General features: G+C 30.7%; 2 protein-coding genes across 7 annotated transcripts in view; one reads left to right on the forward strand and one right to left on the reverse strand.

The window, feature by feature from the left end:
* Window positions 1–222: 222 nt before the first annotated feature.
* Window positions 223–6,035, reverse strand: LOC115888405 (maternal protein exuperantia). Of its 3 annotated transcripts, none has more exons than XM_030908136.1 (4): window positions 5,858–6,035; window positions 4,713–5,510; window positions 2,755–2,943; window positions 223–850 (listed from the first exon to the last, which is right to left on the reverse strand). In XM_030908136.1, the coding sequence occupies exons 2-4, from the start codon at window positions 5,487–5,489 to the stop codon at window positions 536–538; spliced, it is 1,281 nt and encodes a 426-aa protein (XP_030763996.1). In that variant the 5' UTR covers window positions 5,490–5,510; window positions 5,858–6,035; the 3' UTR covers window positions 223–535. The 3 variants fall into 3 exon arrangements, with proteins under 3 accessions (XP_030763996.1, XP_030763995.1, XP_030763997.1); XM_030908135.1 differs by lacking the exon at window positions 5,858–6,035 and adding an exon at window positions 5,709–5,814; XM_030908137.1 differs by lacking the exon at window positions 5,858–6,035 and adding an exon at window positions 5,651–5,669.
* A 769-nt stretch (window positions 6,036–6,804) lies between these two features.
* The window catches only part of LOC115888404 (peroxisomal multifunctional enzyme type 2), a 33,700-nt gene continuing 20,144 nt past the window's right edge, over window positions 6,805–20,360 (forward strand). The window contains exons 1-7 of one of the 4 annotated variants that reach the window (XM_030908131.1): window positions 6,805–6,916; window positions 7,700–7,896; window positions 7,950–8,102; window positions 8,160–8,279; window positions 8,334–8,530; window positions 8,588–8,781; window positions 11,550–11,704. In XM_030908131.1, the coding sequence (XP_030763991.1) occupies window positions 7,704–7,896; window positions 7,950–8,102; window positions 8,160–8,279; window positions 8,334–8,530; window positions 8,588–8,781; window positions 11,550–11,704 (1,012 nt within the window). In that variant the 5' untranslated portion in view covers window positions 6,805–6,916; window positions 7,700–7,703. Of the gene's footprint in view, window positions 7,072–7,311; window positions 7,421–7,693; window positions 7,897–7,949; window positions 8,103–8,159; window positions 8,280–8,333; window positions 8,531–8,587; window positions 8,782–11,549; window positions 11,705–20,360 lie in introns of those variants that run through there. The other 3 variants (XM_030908130.1, XM_030908133.1, XM_030908132.1) reach the window with 3 other exon arrangements.

Below are 20,360 nucleotides of genomic sequence, written 5' to 3' on the forward strand. Positions count from 1 at the left end.
ATGATATAAATTAAATTGTGATATTATTTAATGACTTAATTATAAAACTATAAATTTAATCAAATAACAAATCCACCTATACTTATGCAATATTTTTTTTTTAATTTTATCCATCAAAATCTAATATTCCAAGGTAATATTGTCACTCTTGATAATGCTGCTAAAATTTGCCCCTGGAATATTAAAAAAATATATTGACAAAATAACTTACATAGACTACAAAAACATAAGTTAATAATCTTTATTTTAGTCATTTAAAATAACAGGTAACAAATAATTTGCATCTACATATAAGTAACCCATTATTATCACAAAAATATATCCTTTAAATAAAAATAAACTTATAATTCTCAACATAAAATATATTAGATCCTCTATTAAAAAAATGCATTAATCCTTGCAATAAAAAGGCATCTGTTAACAAAAAATGAACAGTGAAAAATAGAATAAGACAAAAAAAAACAAAAACGTTAGTCAGTTAAATAATGGTTCTCTAAACGTTTAAGAATCAAAGGCACTAGTAGAACTAGTTCAGCTAGTCAGTAGGCACTTCCACTTTAACTTTTTCCTCACTTCGAGGGCTGGTTTCGGTACTGGCCGTGTTATCTGTACTGGTGTTAATTTCAGTACTGGTGTTGTTGTCTGTAACACATTCTTCACCTTTCGAATCTGAATTCCCTTTAGATCTGGAGTTTGATCTACGATTTCCGAAAGATCTAGGTCTAGGTCCCCTATTATATTTGTTATTGCGCCAAGGGGTTTTAGGTTTGACAGGTTGTTTGTCAGGATCAAAGTAACGATCCAGGATATCTAGAAGTTCGTTAAGATCTTCCTCTTTTGCGTTAGCAATCTGTAAAATATAAAACACCTATGTAACAGAGTTGTAATGACTGAAGTCATTAGACTTTAAGTAATTTTTCGAAGCTGACTTGAGATTTAAGTAATTTACAAATGATATGTGATTTAAATCTTTATTCAGCAATAGAAAAAATTTAAGTCCTTGAAAAAGACTTAAATCTTTTAAAATATTTAAGTATTTTTATAAGATTTAACTCATGTTTTTCATATATTTTTATGATAAATCTTTAACAGTAGCATTTCCTTTTCATCTGTTAGGCCGGCAGATCCAGGAACCAGATAGATCAAAAACACCAACACTGGCGCTCAAGTATTTAGCTTAAATTATGCTATGGACATCAGCCCCGGATCTAAGGGGGGGCAAACCGGGGCACCTGCCCCGGGCGCCAGTGTCAGGGGGCGCCAAAATCATAATATAATATGGTTGAAAATCAAAAAAATTGCTCCACAAAGCCCCTAGTATGCACCTTACGTTCTTCTATCAAGTATTCATTTTATTTTAAAACGCCCAGTTAGTTTTTGAACACATTCTAAAGTTTCATTCAGAACTTAGTGGAATAAATTAGCGGTTTCAATTAATTACACTTTTTAGTTTACAATCATTCACAATGTTTAAAAAACACAAATAAAATTAATAAAATATCCTAGCAACAGCTTGCGGTAGTCAGTTGTATCCATAAAGAAAGCCAAATATTTAGCTTATAAAACAATAAACTTTAGATTTCTAACCACGATTTCTCTTGACGGATGCTAATCAATGGACAAAATGACATTTTCCGCAAAATTTGAAGTATAATTAGTGGGAAAGTAAAAAGTTTGTTTACTTTTTCTACTAATTGAAAATGACTACCACTAATTTAGACGTACTGAATGCTTACAATGAAATTAAAGGAACAAACTTCTACGCTAATTGAAACCATTAATTTATTCCACTAATTCGGAGGCTCTGAATGAATCTTAAGAGCTCATTCTGTCCCGTTTACGAAAAATGCCTACCTATATCTAGATATTTGTAAGTTTTTTAAATTAATTTATTGCAAACGCTGGAGAGAGGGAGCACTACTATCGATTTTTTGCCCCGGTTCAAAAAAATTGTAGATCCGGGGCTGATGGACATATTGCATAGTGATCAAAACATATCACCACATTTTAATAGATCTGTATTCAATTACATCCAAACTGTAATGGATAGGTGGTAAAAAGTACTACAAAATCGTTTAAATGTCATAAAAGTTGTTATGTTCTTACTGCTCATATTTTATTTTTGTTTGTAGTTATTCTGAAAATAGACTGTATTATTTTAAGTAGTTTTAGTCTCCTCTGTACCTACAATAAATGAATAATATAGATAATACCGAAATCGACATATAATACATATAAGAAAATTTATACATATAAACTTTTAAAAAATAGGTATGTAAATTGAATCTTAGCTATCTTGACTTAACAGTTAATTATTTTAAGTCATTTTTCTGACTTAATCGCAGATCATGATTTAAATCAAAAATATAAAGCCATAACCAAACCAAACCAAAAACGACTTAAATTACACTATACTGATTTAAGTCGAAAATAACTTAAACGACGTGGAAGAAAATTATTAAGTCAATGACTTAAGATTTAAATCATTTGACGTTTATGTTCATATTGACTAAAGATTTAAGTCTTTTTGAAACTTTTTAAGATTTAAGACTTTTTGACTTATTGCAGCTCTGCTTATTAGATTTCAAACGATTGTTCAAAAATTTAAAAAAACATATTTGATTTATTCTTTGCTAACATACAAATTAAAAATTTAAATACAGCAAAATTCAGAATTATGATAAATTTGTTCCAATAATAATTGCTCTTTTTATTAAAATAATTAAAAACTAAAAATAATTAAAAACTTCTTACCTCTTCTTTTAGGATTTTATCCAATCCATCTTTAGCGCCTTGCTCATAGGCTTCCTTAAGTTTATCATAGTTAATATTATTCATAGCAAGCAATCTTCTCAAACGACTAGCGTGTTGCCGTTCAGAGGCACTGGCTCTTAGAAAATCACGAAACACTGGTCGAAATGTATTTTGTCTTTGAAGGAGAACCTATATTAAATAATATAAAAAGAATAAGATATATGATGAATATAATAAATATCAGAAAATTAAAGTAAATTTGCGCTCCAGTCATCTGTCTCTATATAGCCAATACAAACCAAGATAAGAAGATAATTTCAAACTTTTGTTGGTATAAAAAACATTAACAACAAATGTTTAAAATTATAATATATTAAAATTGTTAGAATGACATCACAAATTAATTGTTGTCAATATACTTTCAGATAAACAATATGGATGTCAGAATAGGGTTTGATTTATATATTGTACCGTATGATCGAATAAAAACGGCGTCAACGAGGCTATGAAATGAACATCGATGACATTTCCCATATAAATTTACATATAAAATGACAGCGATCTTCATTTCATAGCCATCGCTGACGCCATTTTTTTTCGATCACAGGGTATTATTGTAATGGATGAATTATATTGTATTGGATGAATTTTGATGATTATTGAATGGATTTTGATGAAAAATATAAATGTGTCATTCGTGTTTGTCAAAAACTCTAACGTGATTGGTCGGGCTTAACAGTTACCTGCTAGGACTAGACACAAGTGTCAGTAGTTTAAAAAAAAATCAATCAATCAATCAAATGTTTTCTTGTTATTTAAATGGGTAATAGAAAATCACTATGAGACACCTCTTAATACCGTATGATCGAAAAAAAAAGACGTCAACCAGGACTATGAAACAAGATCACTGTCATTTTATATGTAAATTTATATGGGAAATGTCCGCTCGTCATTTCCCGGCCAACTGGACGTCGCGTCGTTTTTTTCGATCAAACAGTATTAATATTAAGAGATCATACCAGAATTGTTTTTCACCATCCTGAACGACATTTTCACATAACTAAAATGAAAATTTTTTTTTGGTGCACCCTACTGTTCAATCAATATAACAAGTAAAATATTGCAAACTAAAAAACCGGCGGTTTTACTTTTTTAACTGAATTAAGACCAAAGAATATCTAGAGAAATGACTGGATCATTAAGTTATAAAAATATTATTTATGCATAGTATAGAAATGTAGAGGGCAAAATTAATCATAAGGCAGAAGACTGGAAGGACCATAAAAATTTTGATTTTACTGCCCAACAAAAATTGTTGTGGTTATAAGGTAAATAAATTATTATATATTATATTATTAATATTATAATAAATTGTATAAAAAATATAAATAAGCCAGTCTTAGTTCTTAGTTTCTATGTTTTCTCCAAATTCCTGAGTGTATCGTGCAATGATAACACAAATATATTTATGTATTATTTAAATATCATTCTACGAAAATGTAATATATGTTATCACAATAAAATGAAATGTTCTTTCCCATTATCTACAAAATACCATAAATGAAAATAAATATGACCCTCCAAAATTATAAATATAAATATTAAAAAATCACAGTTTCTACTATACCTACTTAGTCAAGGTACTAAGTATTGGTAACTTAGAAAAAAGTAATCTTTATGAATGTTCTCTAGCAATGTTTTTAAAGACCATGTAAATATAAGGAACAAATTATACCACAGACATAACTTAGATCCCCAATATCAACTAATTTTTACAACTGTTTTTTGTGTATTCAAAAAATCAAATATGATCTACCTTTCAATCAAAATATGTATAAAAATTGTTATTCTTTCCAACTTTTGCAATAATTACCATGTTCTTATACCATTAAATATAATATTAAAATATAAATGTAATAAAAAGTAATATAATGAAGAATAATAATTAATGTAAGTACCTTAAATCCTTCAATTTCCTCTTCCTCTGCAGAAATTGGATTAGTATAAGGACACACCATTTCGATAAGATCTGGCTCAGTTCCTGTGGTTATCTTATTAGTACTGCCTTCTATCTCTTCTCTCTCTCCTTGAGCAAGATGTACAGCAATGTCATATACAGCAGATGCCCTATCGTTAGCATTGGCTGAATCTATATTCTCTCTTCCCAGTAATATTTGCACCATAACTTTCAAATTATGTGTTTTTGTACTACTTTGGCACTTGGTTTTGGCTATGCTATATCCATTGGCAAAACCTTTACATATCTTCTCAAATCTCTCCAGTAAATTATTTCTTCTAAGTGCTTCTAAAAGCATACCCGGGACTGACTTTTTTAGTTCGTAAAATATTAGAATTACCCCTTCGGCATCGCCCTTTACTTTTTCTAACCACTGCACAAAATCAGTAAGAGCTGAAATCTCACTTTTTGTTTTAAGGAACTGGCCAGTCCTCATGTCCTTCAATCTTCTGTACCTAATCGTGTTGAAAACCCTAATGTTGTGTTTACGGCTATAAAAGGGACTTAGATCAGAGAAGGGCATTATATATTGAGAAAAAGTATCGTTTGGGGTATAGCCAGCTATTTGGACAATTTCATCTATCAGTCTTCGGCCTGTAGTATCTACAGCCCAGCCTACCAGACGAAATTTTCCCGTGGAAATACCTTTAGCTGGAATATCAGGTATATTTGGTCCAGTATTTTCATCACTTGAACTTGATGTATCATGCTGCACCATGGTGTCTATCCTGAATAGAATCTATAAAAATATAGTACTTTAAACATAACACACGTGGCCGCGACAAATACAATCTAAAACCCCGCCTAGGTTTTGTGGTTTTTACATTTCAAAACGCAGCTGACAGTGAAATTAAAGCTTATCAGTTTTAAGAAACTTACAATTATTATAGGTACACTAATATCTAACAGAATTACAACTATATTTTTATTTACTTACGTTAAGCACGGAGAAGATGAAATCGTGAAATGGACTTAAAATAGAAATGCATTCACATGTGTCAAATAGGAGGGGATTTACAAAAAAAACGGAAGTGCATAAAAAAGGTATTGCGGGTATTTTAAACGTATTAATAAATTATTCCTTACCTCTTTCAAATATTAGTGAAATATTTATCTTAAATCAACAAAATTGTTAATTATTACGAAACAAAAGAGCACATATACTAAGTAATAAACAAAACCGTATGTTACTTGATTATAGATTTTCATTCAATGAAAGTCGAGTGAGTTTATCATATTTGACGGCGATTGAAACCAGAGAAATTGAAACTGAAATCTGAAATGTCACTAGCGCTCTACCGTGTATGATATTGATGATATATTTATGAAAAGCTGAAAGCTAAAAATATAAATTAAGCGAATAAAGTTAAATTAATTATAACGTAATACAAATATATTACAAATTTTTCTTTGAAAAAAGTAATAAAATTTATCGTTTTAAAATTCCCGCCATTTCCAAATTCCCTAACAAAATTTAACCTTAGATCACACAAACATTTCAGATCACAGACATTTACACTGGTAAGAGCCAAGGATGTATCTTTTTACGCATTCGAGTAATTTATGAAAAGAATTATAGACACTCCATAAAGTGTCCGTAATTTACTCAAAAAAGATAGAAAAACTACGGAGAAAAACTAATAGGGGTATTACCCTAATAGGTATACCAACTAATAAATACTCTTTCTCGTCTAAACCCAACAAACTAATAAAATAATTTATTGCCCAGATTTATTGGTACTGCCTACATTTAGATTGCTTCGCGAACAATATAGGTAATATTTTCAACAAAAAATTATCCACTATTATTTAAAACAGATTTTTAAACCTAAACATTTTTTACATTACAAAAAGTTTGTTACATTAGATTTTTACGCACCTCCCGTTTTAAACTTTTAGAACCCCCATCCCTGTTTCAAACTAAACACAGCCCTTGGACATCCTTTGGTACAGCTCTAGGGGCTCTATGGCGGAGAAGGTGATCGATATGAACTATACAAAAATCGAGTACAAACAAACTACTACTACTACTACTAGTGTTTGACATAAGGTTTGACACGTTTGACAACAACTACAACAACCAACAACAGTGAAAATAAGTGAAAAAGATTGGAATTCTTAAATTTGCTAATTAGTTATAACTTGGTAATTATAGAGTTAATTACAGTTCTATTACAAATAGCTAAATAAGTGTATAAGGACAATAAGGCTTAATATCTTATTTAAATTTGCCAGCAAAACTTCGGTAAAGTTTTAATAATACCTAACAGAATAGAAAGTCAAATAAAAACTGTAGACAGGCAAGTATAACAAGAAAATATTACTTCCTCCTCGTCAGAACAATTCTTCGTTAAATTAGAATGTAACATTCATTAACAAAGTATATTTTTAAATTAATTTTTATTGTATTATTATAAACAATTACAAGTACTTAAATTGAACTTTGTTTTTGTTTATCAAAGGTCAAATACCTACAATATATAAATGTTCTTGATTAAAACCAGTGGCGCATCTAGAGATGAGTCTAGGAGGGATTATGCCAATATTTTAGTAAAGTACTAGCAGTACTAGGTTTAAAATTTGCGCTGAAAGGTATTGTAACTGCGAAAAAAATAATCTTGGATTGATCTTGATTGTCTATTTTGATAGGTGTGTTATTTCAGTATACCATTATTTCTTTTGAGGAAATTTTATACCACATTTTAACTTATTTATTTATAAAAATCTTTTTCGGTAATTACTAATTATCCTCATTACTCCTCCTCTATATGCGCCCCTGATTAAAATTACAAACTAGTTAATGTAACGATAAGATATTTTAGGATTTTAACATTTAATGCTTATAAACTAAAATGATAGCATTTAAAGCTAATATTAGAAACTAAAATAATGGTCGCCATTTTCTAAACTTTATAACTTAACTTACAGTACAATGTCTGACTTGAGTTTTGATGGAAAAGTTGCTATTGTTACTGGAGCAGGAGCAGGACTTGGCAGAGCATATGCCCACCTACTAGCATCACGAGGAGCAAAAGTAGTGGTTAATGATTTGGGTGGCGGCCGACATGGAGATGGTAGCTCAGCTAAAGCTGCTGATACTGTTGTTGAAGAAATTAAAGCTAATGGTATTTTAAACCACGTTTTTTATCACTCTAGAATTCAATATTACTAATTTTAGGAGGTACTGCTGTAGCAGATTATAATTCTGTTGTCGATGGAGATAAAATTGTTCAAACAGCTTTGGATAATTTTGGAAGAATAGATATATTAATTAACAATGCTGGAATTTTAAGAGATAAAAGCTTTGCAAGAATTTCTGATCAGGATTGGGGTATATTTATTATTTTTTAAAAATTCTAAACGTAATATTATTAATTGTAAATTGTAGACTTAGTCCATGCTGTTCATTTAAAAGGAAGTTTCAAGACTACCCAAGCTGCATTTCCTGTAATGAAGAAACAGGGATTTGGTCGTATTATAATGACTGCATCAAATTCTGGATTATATGGTAATTTCTCCTTATAATATTAAAAAGCTATATTTATTGTCTGAATTTATTTAGGAAATTTTGGTCAAGCTAATTATTCTGCTGCAAAAATGGGACTAATAGGACTAGCTAAGACTGTTGCAATTGAAGGGTTCAAAAATAATGTTTTTTGTAATATTATTGTACCTACTGCTGCTAGTAGACTTACAGAAGACATTTTACCTCCTGATATTTTTGAAGCTTTAAAACCAGAATATATAGCTCCAGTTGTTGTATGTACCACTAAATAAGATTTTAGAGCATTATTATATATTATTCACCAATTCTAGGCCTATTTATGTCATGATTTATGCAATGAAAATGGTTCAATTATTGAAGCAGCTGCAGGATGGGCTGGTAAATGTACAATATTTCGAGCAAATGGTAGCCTTTTGAGATCATCAGCTACAGATAATGTAACTGTTGAGAAAGTCCATGAAAATTGGTTAAAAATCACTGATCTTACTAGTTCTAGCAGTTTAGGGTATGAATTAAATCAAATTTATTTATTTACATATTTACAAAATAATTTACTAATATAATAGATGATATATATTGAAAAATGTCTATATCTCTGTGGTGGATTCATCTCTTCAAAAAAGTCCAATGGGTATTTCGCCACTTGTACTGTAAGAAAATCTACAAAATAAAATAGGTATTTTTTGTAAACACTGCTGAGTTAATCCAACAGAGACCAGCTTGTCAGCAGTGATTTACTAACAGAGCTACTAGCTCACAGAAAACTTAAGTATTTTTTGATTTAAATCATTTTAATGGCTTAAGTCAATTAAGTCATTTTTCGAAAGTTAAGGCTTAAAATTTAAGTCTTTTTGTAAATGATTTGTGATTTAAATTTTTTATTCCGAAATAGAAAAAGATTTAAGTCTTTTTAGAACAGGCTTAAGTCATTAAAAAGATATAAGTCTTTATAAAAGGCTGAAGTCAGATTTTTATATATTTTTATGATACATTTGTAACAGCAGCAATTCTTTTTAAACTGTTAGATGGCAAACAAGCAGCTGAATAAAAAAGTAATGCTCAATACCACTAGTAAATAAAGTTTTAGATTTTCAGAATCGGTTTGATTATTTGTCGTGTTACGCGTGATTAGTGAGTCTGTTATCTTTCAAGTGAATCCCCGACTCCGTTATGTAGCTCGAAAGACGAACGAAAGAAATTTATACCAAATATATTGAAGAGTACCTTAAAATCCTCCAGCTTATGCCATCTTTATCCTTAGCTTATGCCATCTTCAATATTACATAGTGATCAAAACACATCACCACTTTTTAATAGACATTTGATGACATCTATCTGTAATGGATACATATAAAGTACTACAAAATTAGTTAAATTTTATATAAAAACAGATTTTTGTGTTTGTAGTTGTTCTGAAAATTAACCGTTTTATTTTATGTGGTTTTAGTCTCATCTGTATCTACAATAAGAAGATCGTTAATTGCTAATACAAGAAAATTAATATTAACATTTAAAAGGTACTTATATTGAATTCTGGTTGTCTTGATTAGAGGGTAATTATATTGATTTAAGTCATTTTACTGACTTAACTTGCAAATCATCATGATTTAAGCCAAAAATATAGACTTAAGTCAAAAAAACGACTTAAATAACGTTATATTGATTTAAGTTTTTACAAAAATGACTTGAAATAAAATGAATAAAACTATGACTTGAAAAAAAATGATTTAAGTCAAAGACTTAAGTTATTTGAACTTTATGTTAAATTTGACTTAAGACTCAAATCATTTGGATTTTAGAAATGACTTAAGACTTAAGATTTAAGTCTTTTTAAAACTGACTTGTTGCAGCTCTGTTTGCTAATTAACAAATTTGCCGAACGGACAAAAATCAAGAGAACGTCAACGGTTTTTATAGATGTATAGAAAAAAACTAAACTGTACTTGAGTAGTTGTATTTAGATATTTTAAATAGTCCTTTTCTTTGTTCTTTGTGTTTTTTTTTGCTTCCGACGACGGGAATAGATATGAATATGATATGGTCCAGGGAAAAAACATGATAAGTGCCATTTTACTAACTTTACAGGAGAGCCAGAAAACGCTTTAGAACTTAATGTGACAACTACTATACCTGTAATAATTATGTTTTGTAGGTTTACTAATTACAGTAACAGGAAATTAAATAATTACTAAATCAGAAAAAAATTAATGAAATATAATCACCTAACAACATAAAAAACTGTTTTCAAAATACACTCAGATATGAGGCAGTGGAGATTTTCAAGGGTGCTTTCAGCAACTTTCATATATGTATAGTAACACACAGGTATAACACAAATGGACTTATCAAGTTATTTCCCTGGACGGCTGGTGGTTATCAGGTTCCTTCCCGGTATGTATATTTTTATTAAGCATATATCATCGGATTTAACAGCTTATTGTCCTGCAGAGTTTATGCATTTTGTAGGGACCAGTTAGACCTACTATAATATTATAAAACCCTAAAATTAAGAAATTGGCGCTTATCATGTTTTTCCCCTGTACCCTTCATATACTTCCGGAAACGTTAAGAATTTTTTATCCGTTAGGCAAATTTATTTATTAGTAAATCACTGCTGACAAGCTAGTCTCCGTGAATCTTGATTTTCATGCATCCGTTATTCGAGGATACGTTGATACGATATTAATTTTATTGGTAGAATTTAAAGACTGATTGGTTAGAAAATAACGCAGTTTTTAAATTTATTGCATTTTCATGCCTCCGTTTATCGGATATACGTTGGTGTTATTTTATATTTTCGTTTCCATAAGGATTTTGCTATTTTACTTATATTTTTATTAAGGTGAGATTAAATTTGTCAAAAAAGTGTCAAAACGTCCATTATCGTATGAACGGGTCCAAACGGGTCCGTTGTCGGGCTGAAGTAAAATATTTACGGATGAAAAGTGGCGCGAAAACGCTATGACCAATCAGAGCAGCGTCGGACCATCGTATCAACAAAGGTATCAACGTATAACGGATGCATGAAAATCAAGCTTACGCCAGCAGTGTTTACAAAAAATAACTATTTTATTTTGTGGATTTTCTTAAAGTGGCGAAATATCCATTGAACTTTTTTGAAGAGATATATATGTATATAATAATAATAAAATACTTTAATATACATTAATTTGGTAATATAACAGCATATATTATATATAAAACATAATCTATCTATATCAAATAACAAAATTTTGATTCTGGTACTTAGTAGTGATTTTGAGAAGTTTTTAGATCTATCCAAGAAGCCACAGGTGCCTTAATTCAGTCTCTAGAAAATTTAGGTAACACCCAAGGAACAAGTAGTCAAGAAACTACTGGACAAAATTCTGAAGAAAATGATGTCTTTGAATTTAATGAAAGAGATGTTATACTCTACGCACTAGCAGGTAGGTGTAGAATATATTTAAAAATATACTTTGACAATAAAATTGCTTTATTGTGGCTAAATGATTAGCTTTTTAAAATTTGTAAGTTTTGGTGTGGTTGAAAGACTATGAGAGCCCAAATTAAAAAAAAATAAAATAACAAAAATTTTCCTAAGGTACAGGCTGTTCAAAATAAATAGAAAAAATTAAATTATTTTCTAATTTTATTTATAGTAACGGTAAACAGAGTGTAATAAATGCCCAGTATGTTATTTAACCTTTACCTTTTAACTTTTTGCGATTAAAAAAAACCACTTAAATCTTAGCTTTTTTTATATATTTTCTGGTAACTGAGTCAAGGAAGATTGCGAGAGGTGGCTTCCAAAAAATGACAAAAACATCGTTAGCATGTGAATTGAAATGCAGACCCAACGTTGTACAGACGTACAGACTATAATTTAAATTTGTGAAAATGCAGTTACCATTGAGTACCTATCTATTTAAATATTCACTGACTATTTCGTTTACTAAATAGTAATTGTAATTATAAAAATAACTAGTTTATTATCAGTTCAAAAGTTATAAGCATAAAAGTAACAACAAGAAAAATGGACGACGTCGATCTTCTAACTCTTGTCCTATTAGAAGAAACAGAAGATGGAGAACATTTGAAGACTTGAAGTAAATAATGTTCTAAGTGCCAAATTTAATATTTCCAGAAAAACAATATTTTTGTTATATAACCAATGTATAAGAACGGGCGGTGTCTCCGTTGAGAATTTTTTTAATACATTTTAATAGTCGTGTCACTTAGCGCTATACCCTGCTGGCAAGTGAAACCTTGGGTCGGCATTACCATGTATAGGAGTGAATCGCTATGGCAATCTAGTAAGTTGGAGAGAGCAAAAATACGAAGTATTTATTACATAATCACTTAATTTGACGCTAGATTCCATGCGTTTGGAAAAATACTTGCCTTCTGTCTTTATTCAGTACATCTTATTTGACTAAGCGTGTTGACCGTGCTCTTCGTCCACACGAAAATCGGCACCCAAGACCAAAAATAGCTTAGTAGTATATATAGTAATAAATGTACCCTTAGTATATACAGGTTGGTAATTTGTTTATTACTCGCGGCAAGAGCTTTATGGTTTAAATATGGTAACCTCGGCCCGCTCGTCGAGAGACGACGCGACGGGACGGGTCGGCAGCTTAGCTTAGTACTAGTGATGGGAAAAACCGATTAATTTCAATAATCGAGTACTCGAGTTTCAAGCGATTGCAATAATCGAGCGAAATATCGCTCGTATTTAAAAATACAGTTTTTCGACCGTCGCACATACGGCAAATATGCCAGTTTAGCGTGCCAAAAATAGTTGTATATATTCAAGTGATTTTTTATGCTTGAATTTGCCTGGTCAAATAGACCATAAATATACAGAGTTTTTTTTATTAACAGGATCCTTTCACATTTTGGATAAAAAAATATTTTTCCTAAATAAAGTTCCTACCTTTTTCACTATCTAGGTACTAGGTACGTTAAAAGTTTAACTTTTTGCACTAGTGCAACAATTAACTCATTAGAGCAAAAAATGATAAAAAAATAAATTGTGCAACATATCCAAAACGCATTTACTATGGGGGAAAGCGGATCGATGTTCTCCCGACTACCTATAAAGAAAACCTCTTGTATGAGACGGAGGACAATCGGGGACGCAAATCTTTTAATGCTTATAAAGATAAAGGTCTAATCTAACTGTAAGAGAAGAAACGAGAGTGGTACTAGGTGGAACTTTTTTTATAGCCCTCACACAAACTAGTAATTTACACAAAAAAATGAATAAAATTTATTTCACGACAAGCCTTCCTTACAAATAAAAAAGAAAAATACATTACAATTACATAAATAACAAGTACTAACCTGAAGCTTCACAGTCCATCTTAAAGAAATTATTGGGTAACAACAATAAACAACAGCACCAATTTTAAAAACTAGTGTTTGCATGTTATCGCGAACGTTATCAAAACTTCAGAATTAAAGCGCACTATTTCCGTGCCTATTACTACTTGATTTATTTTTTTTGATGGCATGTCGACAGATAAGAGCTCCAGCGTATTCAGAACAATTGTGCGTGGACAAAATATGTTTTAAAAATATCAGATTTTTTTACTTTTGGCACGCTAAATAGCCATAATTGTCGTATGTGCGTCGCTTGTTGTAAGTACTCGTTAACGCCAAGCGCCAAGCAGTAAGTTGCGTGCGCAGAGCACATATTCTTTCGGTGATGAATGGCAAGTAGCAAGAGATTCGCTTGATCGCTTGATTTATTTTATTTCAAAGCATGGTCGATGTAAGTCGTAAAATTTTGTCCCTCAGATACGCAACGGATAACGTCGTATAAATTTGCTATACTCTGTTTTTTTTCTCAGGTAAGATTTCGACAGACGATGACAGAAGAAAAGCAGATGACGTCCCATACCAATCTATTTATTTAACTAAAAAAAGTTTCTAATAATTTTTAAGTTAACTATGGATGAGTTTAATTATAAATCCGTCATGCGTCGTGTCTTGTTGTTTTTAACCAGTTTTATTGGTTTATTTCATAAATGACAGATCGTATTTCAATTTTATTGGTTTGACGGAACGATAAACGACAAACGGACGCCGATGCGTATGAACTCGCCTTTAGATTTTTGACGTTTGTCAAAGTCTTACCAAATTATAGGTTAGAATTTTGTGTCAACTTTTAGTCAAGTACTGCGTTTTGGAAGATGATGCATTTTGATTCGTGTTGTTACGTGTGTTTTGTGTCTTTTGAAATCAAGTGGAGGAAAAATCGAGTGAAAATTAACTGTAGACCCAGAGCACAGTTTATGGTTAATATTCGCTGCCCAGGCAGAAAGTCTTATACACCAATAAAGTTACCATCAATAAAGTTCATATACCATCTCGTCGTAGATAAGTGCATCTCGAATATGGTAGAAGGACCATACTAAAACATACTAAAAACTGGAGTAGCTATAAAATATCGACATCACACGATAGGTAAATAATGGATTTTAGTACTGCAGAAAAATAATGTCAAAAGGTACCTACTGGTTTAAAAAAATTAAGATTAAAGTTAATTAATTAACCTTTAAGGTATAAAATTTGGTAAATGTTATTATTAATAAAATAGTTTGTTTTATTTATGTGTTTTATTTATTCCTGGGGAATATTACAAATTTGTATTTGTACATAAGTTATATTGATAAATATAATCATAAATGCGGGAAGTTTCATAAAGCTTGAAAGTAAGAAATAGTTCTTTTTTATATTTTTTTTGTGTGTGGCGTCTTGTTCTTGTTTGTTTTGTATTAACACATACCGTTCTTTATTAAATAAAATAACTCGATTACATTTTTTCAGTTTTATACAGTTTTTTTCACAATATTTTGAAGTAATCACTTGTCCTTGTCAGTCAAATTTTAAATATATTAATTTCCTGCCATGCGTTCCAGTTGTACCAACTTATTTCTTTGTAAAATAAAATAAACTACTTTGAAATTAAAATGACAGACACATCTATCACTGTCAAGGATCTTCTCGTTGGACAGACTTTACCTGCAATTATGGAGGCTAGAACATAGACAAACTAACAAAAGCAAGACGCGTCAACGCTGTACTGCAAAACGGTAACAAGTTTGATAAGAGTTTATTACCGCGCTTGCGTCAACTGGCCTTTTAGACGAGGACAGTTTACTTATGGATTGTGTATTTTGTAAAAAGGATGTTTAATTAATAAGCGTTTATTAAAATCAAATACATTTATTTCCATCGGTAAAATAAACAATAATTTCTGGACATAACAGATATAAAAACAAAAAAATCAAATAAACGAAAACGTACTGCTCTTTAATAGGTACGGTCGCAGGCAAAAAAAAACTGGGATAATCTAGGGAACTAATAGCATTAATTTTGACAAATTGAATGCATTTTAAGTACTGTCAAAAATTAGGGTGCCTTTAGATTCCTAGATTGTCCCAGTTTTTTTTGCAGGAATTCAACAGTTCGTTCAAGGCAAAAACGTTTTTCGTTTTATTTAGGTTAGGTTTTACGAGTGCGACTGCGCGATGAATTCTGACTCAACTGGCCAGCGCAAAAACAATAATTCGATTTCCTCAATCCTTTGAAAAGTCTTGCTTTTGTTAATTTGTCTATGGGCTAGAAGGAGGAGGCGAATCGAACGCAAAAATTATGGGCCCAGTTTTTGAGATCTAAATGAAGTTCAAAAATCGCCGTTAGGGGCGCATGTGATCCGACAGATTGAGAAATACACAGCTTCTTATGGCAAGAATTACTATTTTGTTATAAATTATAGAGTTCAGTTAATATTTGGGCATATTTTTACCAGATTTAGCTTCTAGAAACGTGTTTTTTCTAATTGAACAATGTGCGTGGCTAAAATTGTGAATACAAAACCTGAAATTTGAGTTCGAAAAGTAAGTTAGAAGTTAGGTTATATCAGATGCCGGTTTTAGATATTCTTTTTCTAAGTTATTATAAAATTGTTTCATTATATGGTTCTTTTTAGTGCATACACGACCGAAGAAAAATATAAGCTGCTAAAATAAATCTTCCCTATAACTGTTGTACAAAAAAGATAGAATTTTCAGCAACAAATATCACCAGTTCAATCTTTGATTTGATTATCTAATTGTTTCTTGATGACAAATGCGAATTAAATAGTTTATGGTGTGATTGTGTTAGTGATTTATTAATAGTTTTTCATAAAAACATTTGAAATTGATATGTTTACAAGCAGTTCAGTGTGATATCATTTTAATAAACATTAAAAACTTTCGTAACAAACTAGTTGTGGTTTTACCGCAATTGACAGAAACTGAATCACGAAAATTATTAAAAGTATTTTATCAGGAATAACTTCAATGGAAAGTGAAGATGAACACTACTGTTGCACCCTTTGGTCAGTGTTATCTATCCCATAACTTTTTATAGCTGAAGCCAGAAAATAGGTACATTAAGCTGAAATGTTTCCTGTGTCCAATAGTGTTTTTTCTTTAGATTTTCCGAATTTAAGTTTTAATGTCATTAGCAAAGTTTTGCAAATTGTCACTGTTTCGTAGACAATTAAATTCAAGATGTACCTATTATATTCAACGTCACCTAATAATTGTAAAGGTAAATTTTTGTAAATAAAATATTAATGAATAAATAATGAACTCAATTTATTTTAAAAGAGTTGTAAATATGTATACTGACACTGACTTATTTCATCATAATAATATATTTATTTATTTAGCAATATTAATACATTACAACTTTTGTTTTTATTAACTGACTAATTCCACTAAATTTAATAATTAAAATATACAGTATATAAATTTAATATACAATTTAGCACCTATACCAAAAAAATATAACAGGAACATGTTATATCAAGAACACAAAGAATTATAATTTAAAAAAATGCATTCTAAATAAATACCTGGCTACAATATACCTACATATTAATTTAAAGAGCTTATTCATAAAAAACTATTCTAAATGGTTATATACACAATCAAAAGTCCTTCAACCACTGTACATTATTTTTCAATTTAAATGAAGCATCTCGGGTAAGTAAATTATTTTATATTAGAATACTATATTGCTTTGGCGTAAATTCACTTTCAATAGCACTGTTCAAATGGTGGTTAATACATATCAACAAGTAATTTTAGCCACCAGCTAGTAGGTAAATTATTTTTATTTTATAACAAGGTCTCCTAGGTTATGTTACGCAGATGTTGATTTTAGGCTATATTCTCTATTAATTTGAATTTAAAATTAATCTGTACACTGATAGTATATAATTTGAATGTTTTTCTTAACATCTATCCATATTTTTTTAAATAAATAGTTATACCACTTACATTAGGACCTTTGAAAAGACTTGGGTTTCTTTCACCCCGTTCTTTAATTGCCTTTTTTCCACTGAAAGTCCCACTTATACAGCCAGGTACGAAGCAAGATCTATTATATAGGGTTTTTTTAATCACACTCATTGTTACATTGCTAATAGTTCAATAAAATAACTATAAATTTTAAAGAAAACTAGTAAAAACACAGTTAAATCGTATTCTAACAATGCAAATGATCAATCTAACCCGCTTACAGTGCCTCTGGTGTCAAACCGAGAAACTTGCTTTAAAGTAGGGACAGAAATTTCAAATATGCCCATTGTCGATTCGCCTCCTCCTTCTAGCCTCCATACCTGCAATGCATGTAGAAAATTCGCTCGGCTTTTTATCGAGTATGTCACATTAAAATCGGATTTCAATTTATTTCATTCTAGGATCGCTTGCGTTTGTCGCTAGTAACTCGTCACTTGCATCGCTCGTTCATAATCGAGCGATGTCGGTTATTCCAATAATCGAGTACTCGAGCGAATTTTCGCTTGAGTTATCCCATCACTGCTTAGTACTCATTTGGAATGTAGGCAGTGTTGCCATTCTGTTCCCCAATAGGTAACCCTTCAGTTAACAATCTGTATATTTTGTTGGTTATGGAATTTAGGACATTTTACAAATAAAAAAGGAAAATCCGATTTTTTGGCACCTCGAACATTATTTACTTCAAGTCTTCATTTGTTAAAACTTAAAACAAAGTCTATTACAGAAAGAATATAAAGCCTAATTTTTATGCATCCGAATTTCGGACATTTTCTGTGGAAAAATAATGTCATAGATATTAAGAAGTTAAGGTTTTTAACAAGAGAGTTACGTTCAAATATCCTACAGTTATACAACATAATAAATCGCAATATTTTAACGAATATATTAAAAATAAGAAAAAATCAACGTGATTTTTACTGACGTGAAGTTAGAATATTATGGTTGATTGAAAGAATTAGGAAGATACAACCTAATGGGCTAATTCGTCGGCCAGCGAAGGCATATCGAAGACGGTGTAGAACTGAAAATAAAAATGACATGTCACTGTAATACGTTTGACGAAAATATCTTTGGATGAAAAATGTGTTGAAAATTTATTCGTGTTAAACATAGAATAAACACAAAAATAAAAATTCTTTTATTGGTACTGAATATTTCGTATGATCGAAAAAAGTCGTTTAGTTGGCTTGGAAATGACGATTATTGACATTTACCATAATATTTTACATGTGAAATAACAGCGATCTTCATTTCCAAGCCAACTCTGAAGCCGTTCTTTGTTTAATCATCTAATATTATATTAAATTGTCTAATGATAGAAAATCCGTATTATTAGCGTACTGTACCCAAAATCTGCATTTCTGGCAATACTGTCTTCGGCAACCCCCCACTCTGTCGGCTGAAATTAGAACTACGGTACAGTATTCTTTATTCGCTGCGCTGTAAACGACTATCATCGCGCAACGGCGCAGAGCTAAACTAAGTCTCGGAATTCTCGAACAGGCTGACCGTAACGCCAGCTATATCTCGGACAGGTTTTGTGCCACGAAAAAAGGTTGCGCATCTTCTTATTTCTTCAATCAACAATACTATATAGTATACTAGATAAAACATTACATAATATACCGGGTGCGTCTCAAAAGTGGCTCACACCTATAACTTTTTTATTTTTTTCAGATAAAAATCGAGATTTGGTGTGTTAGTATATGACATAAATTAGGATTGATTGACGTATTCAATTGTTTTTGGTCATTTCCTGTCTCACCGGAAATGACTACAACTTTTGATTTTTAAATGGCACCCACGGTATTTTTTTACTTTTTACGATAGAAAATGACATTCTGAATAGAATGACATACCATATGTCAACTTTTGACATTCTCGGTTAATAAAAAATTGTATTTTAAATTTCAATCTAGAGTGCCATGGCTATGTTAAAAACACTAGTTCTTAATCAAGGAGCCTTGGAAAAATAGATTTGATCGTCTAATATTTTTAGTGTCTTGTCCTGGCCAGTTCGAAAATGTCCAAAACGTATTTTTAATTATATCTCAATTTTTTCAAACGGAACGAGGGTGGCTCATTAGCATATTTGGAAAAAGCATTTTTTTACGAATAATTTGATACCACACACTTGGTATTTCGAATTAAATTTTTATACGAACCGCAAGTTATAATTTCAAATAAACCATATGCGAAAATGTCAAAAGTTGACATATGGTATGTCATTCTATTCAGAATGTTATTTTTTTTCGAATAAAGTAAAAAAATACCGTGGGCGCCATTTACAAATCAAAAGTTGTAGTCATTTCCGGTGAAACAGGAAGTGACCAAAAACAATTGAATACGTCAGTCAATCCTAATTTATGTCATATACTAACATACCCAATCTCGTTTTTTTGTCTGAAAAAATAAAAAAGTTATAGGGGTGAGCCACTTTTGAGACGCACCCGGTATATAGTTTGACTTGTGAGCTCAACTTTAACCTATTAGACTTGTTTGCGTGTAGAACAATTCTTATATAAAGAGGAGTTTTAGTATTGCAGTATGTAAATACTATAGAACACTGTTTTTATCCAGAAACTGCTGTTTATAATATGATTACTACGGTACAGTATTCTTTATCCGCTGCGCTGTAAACGACTACCAGCGCGCAGCGGCGCTGCGCTAAACTAAATCTCGGACATCCTGACAGTAACGCCCGTTACATCTCTGGTTGCGCATCTTATTTTTTCAATCA

This window comes from Sitophilus oryzae, unplaced genomic scaffold (assembly GCF_002938485.1).
Source record: "Sitophilus oryzae breed Bouriz unplaced genomic scaffold, Soryzae_2.0 scaffold_738_pilon_pilon, whole genome shotgun sequence".
Lineage (NCBI taxonomy): Eukaryota > Metazoa > Arthropoda > Insecta > Coleoptera > Curculionidae > Sitophilus > Sitophilus oryzae.

What these genes read in the sequence shown, in the direction of transcription:
- LOC115888405 (XM_030908136.1), bottom strand. Translation starts at nt 5,489, where the DNA reads ATGGTGCAGCATGATACATCAAGTTCAAGTGATGAAAATACTGGACCA. An exon ending in AGGAAATTGAAGGATTTAAG is followed by an intron (nt 2,944 to 4,712) that starts GTACTTACATTA and finishes TATTTAATATAG; the next exon opens with GTTCTCCTTCAAAGACAAAA. An exon ending in ATAAAATCCTAAAAGAAGAG is followed by an intron (nt 851 to 2,754) that starts GTAAGAAGTTTT and finishes TATATTTTACAG; the next exon opens with ATTGCTAACGCAAAAGAGGA.